Source organism: Aegilops tauschii, chromosome 6, assembly GCF_002575655.3.
Source record: "Aegilops tauschii subsp. strangulata cultivar AL8/78 chromosome 6, Aet v6.0, whole genome shotgun sequence".
Classification (NCBI taxonomy): Eukaryota; Viridiplantae; Streptophyta; class Magnoliopsida; order Poales; family Poaceae; genus Aegilops; species Aegilops tauschii.
Window position 1 is genome coordinate 250,965,228 of NC_053040.3, and position 16,070 is coordinate 250,981,297.

Consider the following 16,070-nt stretch of genomic DNA (forward strand, 5'->3'; position numbering starts at 1 on the left):
CTTACAAACATGGATGAAGATGAAGATGATGATGGCCCAAGAAATTTGAACAAGCCCGATGGCGACAAGAAGACTAGAGAGAAGATAAAGAGAGAGCAAGAAGCATCGAGCTTGAGGGAGAAGATTGATGCCATGGTGCAATCAAACGAGTTAATGTTGTTGAAGTCGTTGGAGATCAAGAAAGAGTTGGCCGAAAAGAAGGCAAAAGAGAAGCAAGAAAAAGGCAAATGCTCAAGGAAGAGGGGCTGCGCAAAGCTGCCATTGAGGAGAGAAAAGTACGCGCGTCTGAAAACAAATCGCTGTCATTGTTGCTCGCCGAAGAGAACAAGATCATGTCAATAAACCGCAATGACATGGACGACGTCACCAAAGCATGGCATGATATGGCAAGGAGAGACATCTTGAAGAGGAGAATGGTCGCCTCGGCCGGTCCGTCTGCCAGTTCCGGTGATATTTTCTCTGCTCCATACGGTGGCAATGTGGATGATTTCGGTGTGGGAGTTGGAACAAGCGACGGAGGTGGCTACGGTGGCTACGGTGGCGCCGATGAACTTCAAGATGGACTCCATGACGCCGAGTGAAAATCGACCCTCAAGATGATGCCGAACATGGGCGCATACCTTTGCATGCCCTCTTTTGCGTAATGAAGTTCGCTTTTATTCCCGCGCAAACTGTTTATGTCATTTGAATTTGAACTTGTTTGTGAAGCCCTATGACAAATTTCAGATTTGCAGTTTTGCTGTTTGCGGGTCGTTGCGCTATTGCCCGAGTAAAACCCGCATAGCCGACTCGTAAAAAAACATATTCCGTTTGAGGAGTCTGCATCTGTGCTAGCCCTCGCCGGCCCGTAAAAGCGGTTTTACGTGAACTGCAAACGCGTTTTGCGGGCCGGTGTTTTGCGGGGTGTGCTAGAGTTGCTCTTATCCCATCCGCTCTCTCGCGGTCTGTGCTCCACTCCACTCCACCCCCCTCACCCCACCCCCGCCCGCGCCGCCGCCATGGTCGCGCTCGCCTCCCTCTCTTCTCTGTGCCTCTGCGGCTCCGCTCGCCGCCGTTCTGCCTCCGCGCCCACCTCCATATCATGCTGTGTGCTCGCAACTCCCTCCGGCAGAGGTAAATGTCTCGACTTTCTGAACCTTCATCCCCTGTTGACGAACCTGTCCTTTCTCTCGCCCCAAATCGGCCTACCAATGCGCTTCTCCTCCTTATATCTCACAGGGTCTCATGAATCTAGAATACCCCGTAGAAGGTTCCGGAGAACCGAGGGTGCTACTAAGAGCATGGAAGATTCAGTCAAGCGAAAGATGGAGCAGTTCTACGAAGGGGTGGATGGTCCGCCCCTCCGGGTCCTCCCAATCGGCGGCCTTGGGGAAATCGGCATGAATTGCATGCTCGTCGGGAACTATGACCGTTATATCCTGATTGATGCAGGGGTTATGTTCCCAGAGTATGTGTTTCATACTTGTATTCCTGTAGCTTGCTAATCTGTTTCTGCGTGTGTCATCCTTATAATGCATTTTCTGACCACATTTTTAGAAACCATACTCAAGTGAGGACTTTGATGAACAACTGCTTCTCTTCTAAATCACACTGCTTCACAAGGACTTAAATTTTTATGCGGATTCTCTAGGTAGACGTGTATAATGTGCATGTATAGAATTTCCTGTTCACTTACTGCATGCATCCTTAGTTCGTCCGGAGGCCGGGAGGAAAACTGTCATTATCTATTGTTTCCTGTCCACACGTGTGCTGAATTTTGACGTAGTGCATTTTACTTGAACTTATGTCAGCTACGACGAGTTTGGTGTGCAAAAGATTATTCCCGACACAACTTTCATCAAGAAATGGAGCCACAAAATTGAAGCAGTTATTATTACACATGGCCATGAAGATCACATCGGTGCGTTGCCTTGGGTAAATAATTCTTCTGTTACTCTAATACAACATTTATCATGCTTGCTTGGCTATCTGCTGCTCACTTAATTATGTGATAATGATATGGAAACTAACAGTCCTGTATCATATTTTGAGTCACAATAGCACAATGGAACTCCCTGGTTGACAAGTTAGAACCTCTTGTTTACAGTCTCATTCTTTTCATGCGCAACATGTCTTAATTGTCAAACTTCAAAGATAGGTAGTTTTGTTATACAACACCCTCTTCGTTGTATAATACATGCAATCCTGAGCCAAAGTTTCCCTTTGCTGAATAACATCTTTCAGAAATAGCTCCAGTGGCAATTAAATCCAAGAGCTGTCAACATGATGCCACATGTCAAGTGTTCTTATGAGGAAAATCATGTGGCACCACTAGTATTTGTTATGGGCGAGGAGGGATTCGAGGAAGTACTCTTGATCTTTTCTTCTAGGGCATTGAGTGGGAAATAGTTATTCCATCATTAACAATCTTTGCTTTCAAGGCTTAGATCGATTTTGATTTATCTCAACGTTAGATGTATGACTTGGACAAGAAGTCACATAATTTTATTTTGTGAATACCATAGTTTTTCTTTGAGTTAATTTGGGCAGGGCTTGTTCAAACAGGGCACACTTAAATTATACACGAGCATGCCAATGTTTGGCATCTGGTTAGCTCTTCTTGTGTATACACTTTTTCTGCGTTTTTGTTATTTTACATGTTGCTTTTCATAGACACTGCTAACTTTATATCTTGAGATGATATTTCTGAGCTTTTTTAGCTTCCAATTGCATCCACCTTTGGAATATGCTCAGCTGTCCCTTCATCGTTTCTGCTGATAGGTTATTCCTGCACTGGATTCGACCACACCTATTTTTGCGTCATCTTTTACGATGGAGGTAACACTCAATTGTTTGATCACTGCTTGCATGTTTCATGATGTTGATGTATTATTACTTGTATATTTGCTGCCGAATCTTCAAAAGTTATGACATGAATTTATTCATATTTGGGCAGCTCATAAAGAAACGTTTGAAGGAGTTTGGGATTTTTCTCTCATCCAGGCTAAAGAGTTTTAGAGTTAGAAATAGGTTTCAGGCTGGTCCATTTGAAGTGGAACCTATCCGCGTAACTCATTCAATTCCTGACTGCTGTGGATTAGTGCTTCGTTGTGGTGATGGCACAATTTTCCATACTGGTGACTGGAAAGTAAGTTATATCAGCAATAATTGTACACTATGTTCTTTAACTGGACTGTTTGGTTAACTTATTTTCAATTAAAGATTGATGAATCACCAGTGGATGGGAGAATATTCGACCGAGAAGCATTGGAGGAGCTCTCGAAAGAAGGTGTTACTCTGGTAAGTTGATCCCTATTGACTAAGATCTGTACCTTTTTTCCCAATTCTTTAGGTCTTTGGCATATATTTCACCTATGCAATATTGTACAAAGATACTCCCTCATTGCCAAAATGTAAAGACATATAATTTTTTTTCCTGAGTCAAACTTTGTAAAGTTTTCCAATAATATGGTATTCTAGATGTTGATATTTTTCTCTGTGAACTTGGTCAAACTTCAAATTTGACCTTATATTTAAAGCTACACATTTACTATGAAAAAAGAACTACAAATATTTAAAAACTAAAGAAGTGTTGAGCCAGGTTTCACCTGGCATAAGAAGTTCTTCGTTTGTATGATCCTAACTATATATTTCTGTTTTTTTCTCTCAATTCAAGATGATGAGCGACTCAACAAATATTCTGTCCCCTGGAAGATCCACCAGTGAATCTGTTGTCGCTAGTTCATTGTTGCGTCATGTTTCAGAAGCAAAAGGGAGAAGAGTAATTACAACACAATTTGCTTCAAATATACATCGCATTGGGAGCATCAAAGCCGCTGCAGACTTAACTGGTCGAAGGCTGGTAATCTTTGAGTCTTAGTTCAACAGACTACACCACACGTTGTTTAATTTGATGATTTTTGTAGTTCATAGTTTCTTAGTCTGTGGTTTTGGTAAACTGAAACAGGTCTTTGTTGGAATGTCACTGCGGACGTACCTTGAGGCTGCTTTCAGGGATGGAAAGGCACCACTGGATCCATCAACCTTGGTATGCAGCAACTTACTTGATAAGTTACTTATTCAACTGTTATTGTGATTGTTGTGAATGATGCAGTTTTGGAACTGTCTCTTTATACTGCCTATTGGCGATCTGTTCAATTGATGTTCTTGTGTCAGCACAATCTGCTTTCAGCTATCTACTTTATCTTCATTGTATGGCGCTCCTGTCAGTACACTCAAGGGGCTTGAATGCTAGTTGCAGAAGTTTTAGCAGCTCCTACAGTAGCTCGATGCTTGACTGTGTTCTGACCAAGTGAACACCTTTCTGTTTTCCTTAACCCATGTACTGTGTGTTTACCTCAATAAAATTCAGTTAGCTCCCTGTTGTGGCAAAAAGAAAAGTGTGTGTGTGTGTGTATGTGTGTTTGTGTGTGTATTTGGTTTTTTGGTAAACTAGCAAGCGATATCTACATGCGAAAACACCTAAAGGGGCCTACGAATTCCTTCTAACATAACTTGAGTTAATGGACACATAGATATGTCTACTATATAAAGCAGAGAAGAATATTGTCGTTTACTTTTATCTACTTTTCGGTAATTAGGGTTTGTGTCAGTAGTAGATTCTTCCAGCAGTCTTTTGATATCCCACATGATGATGCAACAAAGTGGTGTTCATAATTTCAGAACCTTTCTGCAGGTTAAGGCAGAGGACATGGATGCATATGACCCTAAAAGTCTTTTAGTCGTTACTACAGGTTCACAGGTAAGAGTTACAGGCTAAATGGTCCTCAGAATCAGTTGGTCATTCACATTCTTATAATTCTTGCATCTCTGTATAAAATTTGTCCAGGCAGAGCCACGTGCGGCTCTGAATCTCGCATCTTATGGTGGGAGCCATGCTCTTAAACTATCCAAAGAGGACGTCCTTCTTTATTCAGCTAAGGTATTGCTCATGTAGTATCATTGAGTTGTTTCAAGAACCTTTGAGATTAGTCAGACGGAACGTAGTCATATATTTTTGCTCCGTGTGCATTCTTGACTCTGTCAGCTTTCTTGAGCATGACTTTCTTAATTTCTGAAGAAAATTGGTACCCCCTCTATTTGGAGATGCAGGATGTCGTTTGACTATCCAATTTTAAGCTTTGATCGTTGATGTATTAATCCAATAATACGTGGGTTATGTTACACAAAATTTACTTTCTCATGATTGTGTTACAACTAATTACATTCTAGCTAAAAAGCACGGATACGGGGATGGAAAGATGGCGACACACATACGGGGACACGGGATACGGCATTTTCCAAAAACAGCCATTCGGGGATACGGCGAGTATATAACAAAAATCAAAACATGCCATGTAATAGAGTTAAAAACAAAAAAAGAAGAAGAGAAACTAAGATGAGATCAGAATACTGCTCCATTTCTATTTGTTGTCTGATATCAGTGCTTGATTGAATTAATTGATCCTCTAGAGAGACCCATGTCATTGCAACTTGCATAATACATCAAATGCTAGTGTTAGTCTATTAGAGAGTAGAGACTGGAGAAGACACAGCAGAAGATGCAGGTGTAACTTTCACCCTCACTCACGGATGATTGGCTACCGGCGTTGGTGCTCCCAGATGCCATGCTCCCTAGCATCAAGCAGCAACCAGGCACCAGCATGTAAGTGAGCAGCAGCTGAAGAGCAAGCAGCAACTGCATGGCCACATGGGAAGCAAGCAGCAGCAACTCAACAGCAAGAAATCGAGCAAAGAGATGAAGAGGTTTTTTTTTTCTGAGAGAAAGAGATGAAGAGGTTGAGGAGAGGCTGCTGGGGTTATCTGCTCGAGCGTGGTTGCCATCGGGAGGTCGAGTCCTGGTGGTGGCTGCGGCGGTCGAGTCCTGGCGGCGGCGGCGGCGGTCGAGTCCTGGTGACGGCGGCGGTCCTCGAACCCAGGCGACGGCGGCGGCGGTCAAGTCCTGGTGACGGCGGCGGTCCTCGAACCCAGGCGACGGCGGCGCTCGAATCCAGGCGGCGATGGCGCGTTCGGTTGGGAGCAGCGGTCCTTTCGTGGTGAGCGTGTGTGCAACCCTGCAAAATAGGGTTTGTACCGGGCCGAGGCTGTTTGTTATTGGGCTTCCCGTGTCCCCAATGTGTCCTAGCCGTGTCTTTCCTTTTTTACTTTTTTTTTTGATCCGAGAATCTGGGGATACTGGGGTCATGCGTATTCCGGTGTGTCCGGCCGTATCGCCGTGTCCCACCGAATTAGGACGGCAATTTGGCAGTTTTGGCCGTGTCCATGCTTTGTGGCATTCTAGTACACATTTTTTTTTAAAATATCATTCCTCTTAACGAATATGCGTGAAAGGGCGCCAAATGAATTGGTGAAAAGCATCTAACATACCTTTGTTGTAGTATTTATGGTTGCAGGTCAACTGGTTTCTCCTTTGAGCATAGCATTGCCAAATCTCATCATGCATATGCTTTTATTTTCAGGTTATCCCTGGAAACGAGTCCCGGGTAATGAAGATGTTAAATCGCCTCACCGACCTTGGCCCCAAAATTGTTATGGGTAAAGATGCTGGCCTCCATACATCTGGGCATGCTTATCACGATGAACTGGTAAATTTTTTCTCATGTGTTGCTTTCTGCTCTTTGTTATGCTTTCGTACCTGGTAACAATATATATTACTACTATCCCCGTTTGAAACTTCACCGTCTTTGCCAACTGATTACAGAAAGCAGTTTTGTTTTGCTTGGTAGAACGCACCATTGGATGTTCCATAAAAATAGTTTTAAAGTATTATCATTTTCATAATTTACTATACATATAAAAAAGAACAGTCGAAGGTGCATCTTGGAGATTGTGTTTTGGAACGTCATGCATTTTTGTAACATAGCGAGTATACTGCTATAGAATTAGGTCTAGATCTCCGTGTGAAATGTTCTTAATTCTGATGTTAACTTGAGATTAGAGGAGATAATGTGTCTTTAATTTGTTATTTCCAGGAGGAAGTTCTACAGATTGTTAAACCGCAGCATTTCTTGCCTGTTCATGGGGAACTCTTGTTTCTCAAAGAACATGAATTGCTAGGAAGGTCAACTGGCATAAAGCACACTACTGTAAGTAATCTGTCTTCCATGGTTTGGGACTTCAGGTATCTTAGTGCCATAGATGTATATGACTATATGCTAAGGGAGACAAACCTTAAACTTAATGTAGTGCTGCTCATTTTACGCCCCTAACACTAAAAATGATGGCATGATGTTTTTTTTTGTTAGCATTGCCATCATATAGACATGTTCTTACTCCTTATATTGTCCATTATGTTAGCATTTAGTAGGATTTCTTAGTTGCTTATTTTGATTGCAGGTAATTAAAAATGGGGAGATGCTTGGTGTATCTCATCTAAGAAACAGAAAGGTTTTGTCAAATGGGTTTGTTTCTTTAGGGAAGCAGGACTTTAAGGTGAATCATTTAATCCTACTATCTCTGTCTTGTCTCTTAACAGCTCTGAAACTTAACATGATGTACTTGATATTATAGTTAATGTATAGTGACGGAGACAAAGCTTTTGGAACGTCCACTGATCTCTGCATTGACGAGAGATTCAGGATTGCATCTGATGGCATTATCTTTGTCAGGTAATTTCTCACACGGTTTTGGGGCATTTGTCATGATGTTTATCTTCAGCAGAAGTTGTTTTTAGTTGTGAATCAGAGGACCCCCAAAATGCATCTGAACATTGTTGAGATGATAAAACAGTATGCAGTGTTTGTTTTTACTTTTTAGGCACCCCCAAAATGCTAAACATATTATTTGTTCCCTGCAGCATGGAGATCTTCCGACCTAAACCTGCTTCACCACAGTCTGGCTTGAAAGGGAAATTTAAAATAACAACACGGTGTCTATGGCTTGATAATGGTAGACTACTTGATGCACTTTACAAGGCTGCGCATGCTGCATTGTCAAGCTGTCCTTTGAATTGCCCACTTAGTCACATGGAGCGAATGGTATCTGAAATCTTGAGGAAAATGGTCAGAAAGTACAGTGGAAAGAGACCTGACGTCATTGTAGTTGCTTCAGAGAACACTACAGTAGGTTTCTCAGAAGAGGTAATAAATAGGCATATGAGTCTTGTAGACTATGAGAAAACACGGCCAGAGAACCCAGAGCGTGAGGCTGAAGGTATGAAGCGGCAAGTATTTGATATGTTACTTTGTTTATCCCTGGAACTTTAAACACTAGTTGTTAGTTCAGTTGTCAACATTTCATGTAGTTGTGGATCAGTTCGTGCCAATGATGTCATTACATTGTTTGCAGAGAGCATCCCTGAGGTCATGAGAACAACACCTGACGATGCAACCACTAGCTCCAATGGTGAATCATTCTTCTCTCCTGATTTACATCAGCCTAAAACATTGGATCATTTTTGGGAGTCGTTCAAGTCCCCTACAGCAGTAAAAATTGCAAGAATTGTCAATGCTTCAGCTCAAGGGAACAAACCAAAGCTCGGCAAGATCAGCATAATTGATAAGGATTCCAGCACGTCAGCTCCTGCTCCAGCTAAATCTTCAAGAAAGAACAAGTGGAAGCCCGAGGAAATTAAGAGCTTAATACAGCTGCGTGGAGAAATGAATGAGAAATTCCAAACCGTCAAAGGAAGAATGGTTCTGTGGGAAGAGATATCTGGTAGCCTGTTGAAGCAGGGGATAACTCGTACACCAGCACAGTGCAAATCTGTGTGGACATCATTGCTTCAGAAATACGAGGTAGGTAGATGAAACCCTGAAATATTGCATAAACTCTAAATAAGGTATTTGGTTGGGCGGCTTATAGGGCACAGAAAGCCACAGCCCAAGCCCAACAAAACAACCCCATAATTCCATTTTCGATGTCATAATGTAATCTTGCCAATTAGTATTGTTGGGTGAAAGCATGCTAATCTATGCACTTAGCAGTAAAAATTACCGAATATTTTTCTTCAAACAGAAGTACCAAATATTTTATTTATGTTTGCAGGAGAGCAAGAAGGATGAAGAAAACATGCGGACATGGCAATATTTTTCGGCCATGGATAGTTTTTTATCATGCGAAGGGGAAATGGCAACCAAATGAAACAGACCCGTAATAAATTGCTTAGCGATAGTTATTTGGAGATCAGTGTATTGTAAGGTAGTCCGTGAATCAACGACAAGATCAACAGCGTCTCCAGGAAGTAATCCTATCATTCTTTGCCATTGCATGAGATGCCTGGGGTAGTCACGTGAAACTAGGTTTACCAATCCACCATGTTGTATTAGTTTTTGTGGGATCAGCAACTAGATCTATCAATTGATTAGTCAGTTAAGTTGCAACATTAGCAAGTAAAAAGGCGCTCTCGTGTTACAGAATGGATTAATTCTGGCCTCACATTTAGGCCGTAACAAGGTGGAGATCGAGTCCGATCGTGTTCCTGTGATTGAAGCTACAAAACTACTACTATGGAGCTGACGCGGCGATCATTGCTGAATGTGCTCAACTTGCAACAGGGTTCGGGAAGGTTTGTTTTGGTTATTGTCGTCGAGATGCAAATGCGGTTGTTGATTGTCTTGCTAAATCAGCTTCTTGATCAATCCTCGTCATTTTGGGATTCTAGTGCGCACAGTTTTATCTTGGATTTTCTTGTAAATGACGTTGCCCTTATTTGATGAACAAAGAATCTTCCCTTTAAAAAAAAACTACCGACACTGCGATTCTGAGGTGAATGGGCTAAGCACACCGCTGACATCCTATATAGATAAGAGTGACCCCTACTAACTTATTTATTTCAACATGTAAGTAAGTCAGATCACCTAATTATGGTCCCATCATCATGTGCAACCATGCATGATAAAATATATTTCATTCTATTTACTTATATTCAATTACAACTACTCAATGGGGACAAGTTGGGATGAGTCATTCTACTATTTTTTTATATTCAATTACAACTACTCGATGGGGACAAGTCGGGATGAGTTACAAGCCCGAATCAAGTCGGTGAAGGGAGAAGGCATGGTGGTGATGGCGACGGCATGGTGATGATGATGATGATGATGGTGGTGGCGGCGCCGGCGAGAGGGCATCGGCCCGAAGGCCGGTGCTCATGGTGATGGAGCCTCCTCTCCTTGCGTTGTCCCTCATTCTCTGGTGTGGAGCAGCAATGGAGATGGTTGTGGATGAATGAGATAAATGGATCATGAATTGCGGCGACTAGGGTTGAGGATGACATATATAGGAGCCTCCCTAGCCTCCTCTCTTGATAGGCTTCATCCAAGGGCTCAAGATGAGCCTTATCCTCCACCAATCTCTTCTTTACGAGTCAAGGATCTTGTGGAATCGAACGGTGACGAAATCAGTAAAGAATCTCGTCTGGAAGGGAAACTTTCGGAGCTGACTGCACGTCAAACGACCGCCAAAACGACTGCACGCGGTCGCATGAAAGGCCATCTTTTGGTTTGACCTTCTCTGGTAAAATGGTCACCATCGAACTCGGGATTTGACGTTCTTGGGCTCGTTGGATTTGTATGAACAACGCCAATCCATTTCTGGTCTCAGATCTTGATTTGGAGCATTTTAGAAAAATGGTTTTTGTCTGACCTTCGAAATGGCTAAGTCTGACCCCTGCCTGACTCCGTATTGATCCCATCCTTGGTCCTTTTATGGTGCTTGGTCACTCCAAAACACCCGTAACACAAGAAAACAAGGAAAACTAATAAAAAAATAAAATATTAAATGTGCAGTGCTCACAATGATAAGTGCAAAAACTGATAACCATATATAATGGACAACTATTTGGTTCGAGTAAGAAGGTTGACACCAAAAGCTCACGGCTACCAACTCCAAAGAATACATTGAACCAAACCTCAAAAGTGATATCCATGTTCATCCAACAAGGGAGTAATGCAAGCTATTCTCTTAGTTCCACTGCCATGGAGGTCAAGAAAGAGGAAAATATTTTTGTGGACCCTAAATTCCCATTGCCAAAGGTTTAGAAAAAAAAAGTTAATATTGTTAGAATAAATCCGAGGCGCTCCGTCGATCTATCAAGGACCAAGTAATCACACCGAGATTTGTTAACGAGGTTCATCATCATGGCTACATCCCGAGGCCTGACTACGGGCGCTCCTCCCCATGACACCACTACAATACCGCACCCGGCCGCCGGCTCCCCGCGTGCCCGTGCTATTATATTGGCATAGGTTACATCGTGTGTCTACCCCTTCATTATATAAGAGGCCTAGGATACAAGTGTCCTACTTGGGCATGACTCCATATCCTGTCTACACACCGTACGACTCCAAGTCCAACTGTAACATATCTTGTACAATAATATTCGACACAACTCTAACAAACTCCACCTTGGCGAATATTCTCCACCATCTTAGATTCATCCGTGTGCCGAACCTCCATGTACATTGGACTTGAGATACGCCATGAGTACCGCTGCTACTCCCAGTCTCCATATGACTCCACCTACAACTGTAGTCCCTCCTTTTCTTGACCACAATCAACTCTTAAGCAAAAATAAGTTCCTCATTACTCTTCTATATGCTCCCAACTTTCGGAGTTTCCGTTCAACGCTATCACACACCGATAACTTATCTGCGTGAAAATGAACAACTCATATAATGGACGCCACATATAAGAGTTATCTGAACTCAATGTCACCGTTTTTTCTTGACTGCTTGTCTGAAACTTGAAGGAATTTCACCGTCGCTTGTAGTCAACCCGAGTCAAATTCGCAGTTGCCTCACCCTGTTCCCGGATAGTCTCTGACATGTCCCACAACTATAGCACTCTGCCTCCTTCTTTACTTGTCATCTGCACTTTGCCATGTGCACGGAACACCACAGAACATACGACCATGTACTCTCTCAGCTTTTGACAATTTCAGACTTTCCATCACTTTCTCAGATTCTCCATGGTCAACTCCTGTCCATCAACCGGCACCGATAGACCCAGTCACCAACTTGAATCTGGTACTCGTCAACACTGCTTCAGCACCCTCTGCACACTTTATCTGACCACATATCTGATGACCAGTGCCTTGGCCTGTCGTTGTGTCCCGTACTTACCGCACGCCTCGCCGCTATAACCGCGCCGAGCCTCTGCCGTCCTGGTCGAGTCTCCTGGGTAGCTTGCCCACACTGCCTCAACCCTCACTGCAGAGAACCATTGATCATCACCGACCGATGCCGAGTATCACGTCTTCATCAGACCACTGGTGCCCAGTCCGAACCACGTGTCTCTCGCTATTCCCGCTGAAATAGGCTTCGACTCTCCGTTAACTTACGCCGTAGCCCCCCATCAGCACAGAGTGAAGTCATCCATCAGACTCCTACTCCACCTTCAACATGACTCCATGGTGGTTGTACGTGCCACCCTCCCGCGCCCCGTCTACTCCAAGCTCTCATGTGCACCATCTTGAATCAACCACGCGTCATAGTCTGTCGAAGCCGCACAAGCCCTCAGGCCTGCACCGCGTGTTTCCACGCCCCAAAAGTCGGACACCATCAGCATCACACTCCTATGTCGTTGTCGCTGAAATCACCGCCGCCTTCTGCTTTGACCAACATCCCTGTCGGTCCATCAGACTGTCCTGTCCGACCCAGCCGAATTTGTCCGACTGCAACCATGTTCCACCCTGCATCGTGTCCGCCCACACATCTTCGTGCACTGCTTGACGCTCTGTGTATGCATGATCCCGCACAACGCTCTCCAGGCTCCCAAATCATCTTCCGCAGAACTCATCCATTACATAATATTTCCATCTTAGCTCGCTTGACTTCCCACAACACCAGAAGCATCTCTATTGTGCCAACAAATTTTCACCTTTGTCTGAGCTTTCCCAGCTATGCCAAAGTACACAAGCTAAAAATCCTGTGTGGTATGCCTACGTATACTAGTAGCAATTCCAACCAAAAAGTCTTCTAGTCTTTTCACGTGGTCTGCTCCTTGCACAATTGCCGATGCTAGCCCTTTGCTAGCTCCGCCAAAAGCTCCTGCTAATTTAGATGGATGCACAACTCGATGGATTATCTTTCTGCCGTTTGATTTGCTGCCATCGTCCACGTCACACACGAGGGCCCCGTCCTCTCTTTTGTTTCCAAAACAAATCTCACACGATCTCTTACACCATCAAAACCAGCAGCCTGCTCCTCCTGATCAATTAGCTCATGGCCTCCTCCTCTGGATGGGCCCTGTACGTTCCTGCTGGCTCGTGCCTTGCCTCGGCCGGCCGTCTGCCCTGTTGCTGCCTAGGTCGCCTTGGCCTGAAGTCTACCAGCGCCTGGCCCGCATGTCCACAGCGTCCGCACGCTAGGCTAAGGCATACGCTGGATCGATCCATCGCGCTGCCGCCACCACGCGTCTGCTGCTGCTTGCCCAGTCACCGTCAAGCCGCACGTACGCCACATTGCTTCCATCGATCTCATGCAAACTGTCTAATTTAATCCGCCGAGAAGTGTCCCGATCCCAATTGCTTCACGGTGCCTATATCATCACAGGTACACCGCGCGCAGTGTCAAACCCATCGCCTTTGTACGCGATCTTGGCTCCTCTCTGCTTCCACGCGAACCATACGAAAATTGGCACCCCTCCTCTAGATCAACAATCCGTGACCTTCGAATATCAAACCTTGCTCATGATATCACTTGTTAGAATAAATCCGAAGCGCTTCGTCGATACCGAGGACCAAGCAATCACAACGAGATTTGTTAACAAGGTTCATCATCATGGCTACATCCCGGGGCCTGACTACGGGCGCTCCTCCCCATGACACCGCTACAGTAACGCACCCCGGCCGTCCGGGCGCCGGCACACGCCGCCGGCTCCCCGCGTCCCCGTGCTATTATGTTGGCATAGGTTACATCGTGTGTCTACCCCCTCATTATATAAGAGGCCTAGGATATAAGTGTCCTACTTGGACACGACTCCATATCCTGTCTACACATCATACGGCTCCAAGTCCAACTGTAACCTATCTTATACAATAATATTCGACACAACTCTAACAAATATTATGTTAGGAACACATCAATGACAATCATAGACAAAAATAAATCAAGTGATGTGAACTGGGGCCCAATCTTTCGATGTGAGAGAGATAACTACGATTTTGGGTGGGACTTGACCCTCACGATCCGGCTACCAACCGTACAGGGAGAACCGTACACGACTGACATCCACGACAATCGTTGAATCAAGTCCACAACGTTATCGACGAGCCAACGGCGCGGTCGACCTATCCACGAAGGATTTTTCCTACAAGCAAATCGAAGAAATGCAAGAAAATAATAGCCAATCAATCTCAAAATTGGAAATATGCTAGATGGAATAAATCTCACAAGTTGGGGTTCCGATAGGGTGTCTTGATGGTCACACTAGACGCTACGAGCGAAGACAAATAAAAGTAACAATAGCTAAACTTCTTAAAAAACCAGAGTCTAAATTCTATTTTAGGCTAGCTATTTATAAAGAGCGGCCGACCGCGGAACGCAGCACACGGAGACCCAATAGTGCACGACTTCTGTTAACAAGATGTGTTGGCCCAACGTGGCGTACATACTCCTTGGATCCAAGTTGGCTCCTTTTCCTGATGCATGTACACAAGCATGGCTGTCTGGCTCCTTTTCCCGATGCATGTACGCAAGCATAGCTGGACTCCAATTCTTTGACGGACGTGCTGCTTCACTTGCATGCATGATAACCATTTTACTTCTTCAAATAGCTATGCTTTTTTTTGAATTTCTTTATTGCCGTGAACAACATTTCTCCATTAATGTTGTACAAAATAAAGCATGGTGTCGTAATTTTATCTTGAATAAGAAAACAACATATTGTGTAATTGTTAATCGAGATTACCTGAAAAATATATCATGTAATATTTGTAGATGTAGCTGTGGCGTCTATGTCCACATCATCCTCCCTTTCTTGAAAACAAAGCCGTCCTCGGCTTTCACCTATCCGGAACACATCACACAACAAAGAAAAGATAGATGCAATGTATATAGGCTGTTCCAAAGGCGTTAGCTGAAGAGGGTTTGATAAATTTGTAATAGCACCATTATGAATATCATGATAAAGTTCTCATGTATATCATGATAAAGTTTATCCCACATAGAGCCTATATATTAATTATGGGACCGCAAATGAACTATCTGAGCATGTGGTATGTCCAGATCAGAAGTTGGGACACTCAATAGAAAAAATTCAGAATTGATAGCAAGCATACTATGTGTAGTTCGATCCATTGATTTAACTTTATCATCATTAATTATTTCATTGGGGGTCACAGGAAGCAAGTTGGTTTTTCCTTCAAACACGAGAGTATACGAATTTTTTCTACCATTATGAGTAACACTAATATCATATTGCCAAGGTTGACTTAACAATAAAGAACAAGCTTGCATAGGGACGACATCACAGTCAACATAATCATGGTACGAACCAAGTGTAAAATGGACTCTCATACGTCGCGTTACCTTCAACTTACCACAGTCGTTGAACCATTGGATGTAATATGGATGAGGATGTCTCGTAGTGGTGAGGCAAAGCTTCTCTACCATCTCTGTACTCGCCAAATTATTGCAGCTTCCGCCATCAATGGTCACACGAACGAAATGCCCTTTGACAACAAACTTAGTTTGAAAAAGATTATGGCGTTGAGGCATCTCAGCATGCCCCACCTGGGCACTAAGTGCTCGCATGGTTACAAGGCTTGGGTACCGATCTGGCATCACAACATTAATATGTATCTCTTCTGTGTCATGCTCTTTAGTGTCACCTGCATTATTAGTGGCAAGCATTGCATGTGTATCTTCATCCAAATCACTAGCGGAGGAGTACTCACCATCTTCTTGCACAATGAAAGTACGTTTATTTGGGCAGTCCTTCATCAAGTGCCCGTCACCTTTGCATCTATGACACTTCACGTCCCTTGTGCGTCCAGACGAAGTGGTGGGTGCTTGAGAAATTGCTCTCGACACCGCTGAGGATTGTGGAGCTGATTTTGAACTTGTTGGGAGTGCACCATTGTTCGAGATATGTGGTGTTGCCTCGGTAGTGGTTGGGACAGGTGGAGA

The 16,070-nt window shown here is 43.8% G+C and overlaps 1 protein-coding gene and 1 long non-coding RNA gene across 5 annotated transcripts; one reads left to right on the forward strand and one right to left on the reverse strand.

The window, feature by feature from the left end:
- Positions 1 to 883: 883 nt before the first annotated feature.
- On the forward strand, positions 884 to 9,336 carry LOC109777127 (ribonuclease J). 4 transcript variants are annotated; one of them, XM_073501362.1, is made up of 18 exons: positions 884 to 1,113; positions 1,219 to 1,447; positions 1,791 to 1,900; positions 2,761 to 2,817; positions 2,936 to 3,127; positions 3,202 to 3,279; positions 3,656 to 3,841; positions 3,947 to 4,027; positions 4,676 to 4,741; positions 4,829 to 4,921; positions 6,459 to 6,584; positions 6,972 to 7,085; positions 7,336 to 7,431; positions 7,510 to 7,607; positions 7,796 to 8,151; positions 8,287 to 8,343; positions 8,455 to 8,735; positions 8,986 to 9,336. In XM_073501362.1, the coding sequence occupies exons 2-18, from the start codon at positions 1,426 to 1,428 to the stop codon at positions 9,079 to 9,081; spliced, it is 2,109 nt and encodes a 702-aa protein (XP_073357463.1). In that variant the 5' UTR covers positions 884 to 1,113; positions 1,219 to 1,425; the 3' UTR covers positions 9,082 to 9,336. The 4 variants fall into 4 exon arrangements, with proteins under 4 accessions (XP_073357463.1, XP_040248391.1, XP_020191368.1 ...); XM_073501361.1 differs by having other exon boundaries at positions 890 to 1,113; positions 1,791 to 1,914; XM_040392457.3 differs by having other exon boundaries at positions 8,287 to 8,735.
- A 4,612-nt stretch (positions 9,337 to 13,948) lies between these two features.
- Positions 13,949 to 14,399, reverse strand: LOC120965827 (uncharacterized). The gene is made up of 2 exons (XR_005758833.2): positions 14,334 to 14,399; positions 13,949 to 14,250 (listed from the first exon to the last, which is right to left on the reverse strand). It is a non-coding gene; the product is annotated as an uncharacterized lncRNA (long non-coding RNA).
- Between the last annotated feature and the right edge of the window lie 1,671 nt (positions 14,400 to 16,070).